The 7,280-nt window shown below is 47.4% G+C and overlaps 1 protein-coding gene across 1 annotated transcript; it reads left to right on the top strand.

The window, feature by feature from the left end:
• Positions 1-5: 5 nt before the first annotated feature.
• Positions 6-7,279, top strand: LOC108229591 (protein-methionine sulfoxide oxidase mical3b; the record flags this gene model as incomplete). Its single annotated transcript, XM_037981387.1, is given in 15 exon segments — positions 6-263; positions 344-459; positions 536-662; positions 773-866; positions 1,449-1,596; positions 1,738-1,934; positions 2,712-2,812; positions 2,887-2,940; positions 3,150-3,314; positions 4,875-4,958; positions 5,216-5,381; positions 6,157-6,251; positions 6,453-6,519; positions 6,657-6,789; positions 7,165-7,279. Coding segments are annotated over 15 exon segments (1,920 nt in total), but the record flags the coding sequence as incomplete, so codon positions are not given.
• Between the last annotated feature and the right edge of the window lies 1 nt (position 7,280).

Below are 7,280 nucleotides of genomic sequence, written 5' to 3'. Positions count from 1 at the left end.
TTCAGGACTTTGCTGACACGGAGTTGCTCCTCTGTCGGGGTAACGTGGACCATGATGCTTTGCAAATGTACGCCCGTGAGGCTGCAGAGTTTTCGACCAATCACCAGCTTCCGTTTCTGGAGTTCGCCATGAACCACTACGGCCGGCCAGACGTCACCATGTTTGACTTCACCTGTATGTACGCATCAGAGAACGCCGCCATGGTTCTCCAACGCCACGGACACCAGCTGCTGGTCACACTGGTCGGAGACAGCCTGCTGGAGGTGAGACCGGTGTCTTCTGATGAAGGTGGTCAGACAGGTAACCAGTCAGAGTCCTCACCTGTCCTCCTGTTTGTCTGCAGCCATTTTGGCCGATGGGGACAGGTGTAGCTCGAGGGTTCCTAGCAGCGCTGGATTCAGCCTGGATGATAAGAAGTTGGGCTCAGGGTGGAGCTCCTCTGGACGTCCTGGCTGAGAGGTGAGGACACACTTGGACAGGACTCACCTGCTGCTGTCTCACCTGTTTTAACACCACACCTGTCTGTCTCTGGTAGGGAGAGTCTGTACCGTCTCCTCCCTCAGACGACTCCAGAGAACATGCAGAAGAACATCAGTCTGTTCACAGTAGATCCAGCAACAAGATACCTGAACATCAGCTCTTTGACTGTCACACCTGCGCAGGTGAGTCCTGACCAGGTTGAGACATAAACACTGATTTAATTTGAGCTTGTCTTTTTGTCTCTCATCAGTTTGAAGCAGAAGGAATGAACAGATGTTTGTTTTGTCTTCAGGTGAGACACCTGGTGGACACAGGAAAGGAGGCGGGGCTTAACACAGATGGAAGTGATATCATCCGGCTCCCCTCCCCCAGAATTCTAAAACAAGGTGACTTTTCTGTTTTATACTTTAAAGCTGAAAAAGTTGCTGCAAAGCTGAAACTGAGTTGGTAAAGATAAAAGAAGCAGAACACTAGCTGGAATCAGCAAAAGGCTAGCTAAAAGCTAAAAGCTAAAAGTAGCATAAGAAAATAAAACCAGAGCCAGTAGCTGAAGCAGATTTCAAAGAGAACAATGTTTTTAAAGGAATTAAAGAGATCTCCATGTATTTCTGTGGGATAAATATTTGTAAATAAAGGGAAATAATTTGAAAACTATAAAAGAGGGTGTGATGGCTCAGTGGTCAGTGCTGCGGGGTTGCAGGTTCGAGCCCAGGTTGTTGCAGGAAGGGCATCCGGTGTAAAAACAATCATGCGGCTTCGCTCGCTGTGGCAACCTCTGAAGAAGGGAACAGCCTAAAGAACTTACTTTAATTTGGAAACTATAAAAGTTATCAGTCGTCTCCTGAATGAGATGAAGTATTTAGATTAGTAAAATAAAGAAAACAATCAAACAAATGAACTGAATTCTGACTCTGAGCTCCTCCCTGGCTGTCAGATCTTTAATCTGATTGGTTCCTTGTTTCCCTCAGAGTCCTTCTCTCGGTCCAATCAGCTGCTGTCTTGGTGTCAGGAACAGACCCGTGGCTACAAAGGCGTCGCCGTTATGGACCTGACTACTTCCTGGAACAGTGGCCTTGCCCTGTGTGCTCTTATCCACCGTTATCGGCCTGACCTGATGTAAAAATCGTCATAATTCTGGTTCAGGTTGAGGTTCTGATTCTGATTTAAGTCTCGTGTTTTAGGGTGAGCTGTTCCTCCAAGGTGTTGTCTTACAAAAGGTTTAGTTTTTGTCCTGGGTTGTGACGACTTCCTGTCTAGAACCTTTGACTCTCTGGACGAGTCGTCGGTGGAAGACAACATTCGACTTGCCTTCGACGTGGCTGAGCGAGAGTTTGGGATTTCTCCTTTGATGACTGCAGAAGAAATGTCGTCTGTCGAAGAACCCGACTCTCTGTCCATGGTGATGTACCTGAGCCAGTTCTACCAGCTGCTGAAAGAAGCCCCGCCCCCTGCTGGTGAGACTGCAGACTGCATCTAAACCAACATTTCTTCTAAAAACACATTGAAACACATTTAGAAATTTAAAAAAAGGAGTTGAAACAACAACAACACAACTTGATCTAAAGCAACTTGATCTAGAAGCCATAACTTTATTTAAAAATGTAGATGTCTGTGACTAAAGTAGGATTTTATTTGTTTGGGAGTCATTTTAAATCACCATCTTAGTTATTTAGTTATTTTTTGACTAAAGTAAACGTTTGTGCTGCTGGTTAGCGCAGCATGAAGGGTGCGAGTTAAAAACAACAGCTTCACTGGGTGCTGCTGACCTTTAGTCCACATTTCTAAAAGTTTTTCTGTGACTCTGGAGATAGTTTCACTGCAGGGACAATAAGTATTTCTTTGTGTGAGAGATCATCGAAGCTTTAAAGAAATGCTACAGACTCATTTAGGTTTGTTTTATTAATAAACACCTCAGGAGAGCATTTGCCACCAGTCAAACTGGAGAGTTTGTTTTCTCCTAAAAAGGGGCGGGGCTTTGTGCAGAAACTAAACCAAAAGGGGCGGGGCTTTGTGCAGAGGTTCAGTAGCTTGATTTGTTGTTAACTCCATATAGAGAATTGAAACAAAAAGTCACCAAAAACAATAAAACAATTATTAAAAGAACACATTTATCCACATCTGTCAGTTTTAAATCAATTCAGATTCACCAGGTTAAAGCAAACTGACCTGATCTGAGGTCAGACCAGAGAAATGGACTAATCATCTGTAAAACTGTCCATGTTTGGTTTCAGGCTGCCTGAGTCACAGTTCGGACCTGAGAGCAGCGCTCGTCTCCCCCGCCTCCCTCCTCAGCAGGCTGGGAACCAGCCCATCCAGGAAGAGAAACCCAAAGGTACCTGCAGCTGCACCTGTTCACACCTGCTGCCTTCTGCCTGAGACTTACGGTCTGATCTGATATTCCTGCAGGAGTTCAGTGATGCTCTGAACAAACGGAGGAGGACGAGTGAAGAGCCTCAGGAGGTCAGAGGTCCTTCAGCATCCATCCAGCTCAGATACTCCACAGTAAAATGCATCTAATGCTTACTTCATGATGACACTGAAAAATGAGAATTAAAAAAAATAAAAACATCTGACTGAGAAGGAACCATGAAGCCTATAAGAGACTCGAATGACGAGGAAACCTTCAGGTTTTGTTCGGTTTCTCTCAGACAAAGTGTTTTATCTTTCAGTCATGTGACCTGAACGGTGATGGGGACGAGACGATTGTGGGCGGGGCAAGTCGCTCCAGAGTCCGTCTGATGGCCAATCAGCTGCAGGCAAAACTGGGCGAGAGCTCAGCGACCGGCACCACTTCCTCTTCTTCTTCTTCTGCTGCTTTGGCTTTCCGTCGACAGGTGGGAGCAGATCGATAACATCTGATCAGAAACATCCGTCGGGTTACAGCTGCTCAAACTGCACAATAAAGCTGGAGGTCAAAGGTCATTTAAAACCCACACACATCAAAATCTTAACCCCCTTACTGACCAGCAGGGGGAGCTGTTGTCCACCGACAGTCATCAGGCCACGCCTCTTGTTCAGACGTTACCATGGAGACCGGTAAAGACCAGTAGAGACCCTTAGATCTCGTTTGATTCGACGCAGGAGGCTCTAAAAGTTTTATTTCACTTCCATCCATCCATCCATCCATCCATCATCCATCAATCCATCCATCCATCATCTGTCCGACTATCATCCATCCATCCATCCATCCATCCATCCATCCATCCATTCATCCATCCATCCATCCATCCATCCATCCATCATCTGTCCGACTATCATCCATCCATCCATCCATCCATCCAGGAAGGAAGGAAGGATGGATGGATGGATATCAAGCCTTACTTTCTCACAGTAGCTCTCAGCTCGATGAGAAGTCTTTTTTAATTTATTTTATTTTCCCGTTGAGAGATAAGCTGTGATTTAGGCTCCATTTCACCCCGAGTAACGACAGATTTATAATAAAGCTGTAATAATCAGGTCTGTAGGGGGCGCTGCTGCTTCCAGCTCAGAGGACTCTGACCCGACCTGAGTTCAGCTCGTCAGCAGAGCAGCAGTGAATCCAGGTAGTCCAGGTCCAGACTTTTGTCTCATTAAAGAGACTCTGGTCATGTTCTGAGCCGATCCAATGTACGCTGAGCCTCCTGCGTCATCAGAACCCCTGAACCTCCCTGAGACTGGACCGGACTGACGGTTCTCCTGTCTCTGTCAGAAAAAACGAACTCTCCAGCAGGAGCAGATGAGTTTTCGGTTCAAAGAGAGGCTGAAGAGTCAAGGTGCCTCCAGCAGAGACGAGCAGGTACAGAAACCGATGTGGACTCTGTCCGTCCCGCTGGACCCTCCTGTTCTGTGTCTTTAGGAGAGGACTCTGTGTTTGTTGTGTCCTCCAGCTGCACGTGTCCTCAGTTTGGTCCCTGCAGGACGTTATGAGATCAGAAACAGTCTGATGTGGTCTCAGATCACAGATCTGAGGACTTTGTCAAACCAACATCACAACCAGGGTTCTAAAACCATCCAGACCAGAACCTTCTTTCCAAGGGTTTCCACCTGTAAGAAGAAGGTCCACCTAGGTTTTATCTAGATCTAGGGTCTGATCTGGTCCTTACCAGAAACTATTTCAGAACCTGGTAAACACCAGAACTTCTGAATGCTGAGTCAGCGTTTTTTTTGGACTGAAACCACTTCAGTATGCAGCTCTTCAGCCCTCAGCAGTCTGTTGATTAAAGAACACGTTCCTTTTTCCAGAACAGTCAAAAACAGGAAGTGGATCAAAAGCAGGAAGAACGTAAAGATTAGAACCTTCAGTTAGAAGAACTGGGATCAGAAAAACACTGGCTGTGATGTTGAAAACAGAGGAACGTCTTGTTGTAGCTGTCTTTTGTCTTTACGTCCTGTCTCGTCCTTCTGTCTGTCCAAAGTGTCTTCAGATGTACACAGGTGGAGTGAGCTCATTGGCTGAGCAGATAACCAATCGTATTCAGAGTCAGCAGGGATGGAACCTGGTAAGACAAACGGGACGGAAAGACGAGTCAAAGATAAAATCTTCAGTTAGTTAAAATCTGCTCAAATCAATTAAAGTTTGTTCAGATCTGTTTATTCAGACAAACTAACACAAAGACACTTACATGATCGCCCGCCTGTAAGCTCACCTCAGTCTCCAGTGAAAGAAAAGCTTCAGTTAAATGTTAACCTGGGATCATCTGTGAAGCTTTCGGCTCACTGACCCCCCTCTGTCTTCTTGTCCTCTCCGTCCCTGCAGGTGTCCTCCAGCAGCGACGTTTGTTTCTTCTGCCAGCAGAAGGTTTATGTGATGGAGCGTCTGAGCGCTGAAGGCCTCTTCTTCCATCGCAGCTGTTTCTGCTGTGACTCCTGCAGCGTCGCCCTCAGACCGCCATCTTACACCTTCCACCGGGACGGCGGCAGCGGTCAGTGACTTCTCCTTCTGACTCCTCCTTCTGACCATCAGGTCCTTCTAACTCCTCCTCCTGACTCCCCCTCCTCATTCCTCCTCCTGACTCCTCCTTCTTCTAACTCCTCCTCCTGACTCCCCCTCCTCATTCCTCCTCCTGACTCCTCCTTCTTCTAACTCCTCCTCCTGACTCCCCCTCCTCATTCCTCCTCCTGACTCCTCCTTCTTCTGACTCCTCCTCCTGACTCCTCCTCCTCCTCCTCCTTCTGACTCCTCCTTCTGACCATCAGGTCCTTCTAACTCCTCCTCCTGACTCCCCCTCCTCATTCCTCCTCCTGACTCCTCCTTCTTCTGACTCCTCCTCCTGACTCCTCCTCCTCCTCCTCCTTCTGACTCCTCCTCCTGACTCCTCCTTCTTCTGACTCCTCCTCCTGACTCCTCCTTCTTCTGACTCCTCCTCCTGACTCTCAGTTTGAGCTTTGATCAGAAGCTGTCGAATCAGATCGACACCGGTGATCCAGTTCTGTTTTCTTGGTACCGGATCATCAGCACATCGGGTCGACATCAAACCCTTTTATCTGTGATTCTGCTGCAGGATGGTAGCAGGACCAGAACTCCACCCAGTCCGGTCCACGTGTGTTTTGTGGATCCAGAGAAGGTTTTTTGTTCACTGGAGGGTACCAGGGTCACTGTAGAACCAGATCCAGACCTGACCTGAACCCAGACCAGAACCCAGACCAGAATACCCTGACCTCCAGTTCTGACTCTGTCCCGGTTCTTCTGTGTCTCAGGGAGGTTCTACTGTCTCCAGCATCCTGACTGTCAGCTGAGTGCTCCGGCTGCGAGGAAAAGAACGGCTTCTTCTGCGTCTCAGAGAACGTCCTTGGTGAGCAGAACCTTCGGTCCGAGTAGAAACTGTGGAGCAGAACCTCTGGATGGTTCTGGAGGAAGGAACAGTTGTTGATGAGAGCTGCTGGTTGCCACGGCGACCGAAGGCAGAAGTTGGGTTCCTGTGGTTCTTGGATGTGCATCAGAACATGATGATCTTTTCTTGGGCGGTTCTGATGAGTTGTTTTTGTTGTTCCAGGCGTCGGTGGCGTCTCCTCCGTCTCGGTCCGACTCTGTGATCACAGAGGAGCGCCGGCGGTCCTCAGGTGAGCTCACCTGTCCGTCAGTCTTCATACCTGCTCAGCCGAAGGTTCTCCTGAAACCCGAATCAATCTGGGCTTTAGTGTGTGTGTGTTTCTGTGTGTGTCTGTGTGTGTGTGTGTCTGCGTTTGTGTGTCTGCAGCTGCTTCTGTGATGGCAGCGCTGGAGGAGGAGCCGAAGGAGGAGGAGGTGGAGGAGAAGCCGGAGGAGGTCTCTGAGGAGATCCTGAACCGCTTCAACCTGAGCGGAGACCACCGAGTCCTCCTCAGGTGCAGGTCAGGATCCTACGGAAGGTCGGGAGGGACAGAAACAGGACTAAAAAAAAATAAGGAACTTGATTCTTTATTGCAAATAAAATCTAAACTTTTACAAGTAAAATAGTGGAAACTGGAAAAGTATGGCAAGTCACGAGGGCCAAAACTGTGAGAGCAAAAATAAAATTAATCTGAACTTTGAATCTTTTTATTATCAGGTTTGAAGCTTCTGTTGTTTGAACTAATGAGACAAAACAAAGTGATTTATTTTAATTTAAAATTCAAAACAAGTTTAAAATATTTTATATTTTAAATATATTTTAGAAAGATTCTCATATAAAGAAATTACTTAACTTTGTTCTGTTTGAATCAAAATGATCTCCTGTTTGTTTTCAGTTCAAAGGAAGAGGAGGGTGGAGGAGAGCCGCGCCGTGTGTCCTCCAAGGAGGCGACGGCTTCGTGGAGCGAAACTCAGCTCCACCTGGAGGAGGAGGAGGAGGAGGAGGAGGAGG

This window comes from Kryptolebias marmoratus, linkage group LG18, assembly GCF_001649575.2.
Source record: "Kryptolebias marmoratus isolate JLee-2015 linkage group LG18, ASM164957v2, whole genome shotgun sequence".
In the NCBI taxonomy this organism is placed as follows: Eukaryota; Metazoa; Chordata; class Actinopteri; order Cyprinodontiformes; family Rivulidae; genus Kryptolebias; species Kryptolebias marmoratus.
The sequence above is the reverse complement of the archived record's forward strand: the minus strand, read 5'-3'. Positions and strand labels throughout refer to the sequence as shown.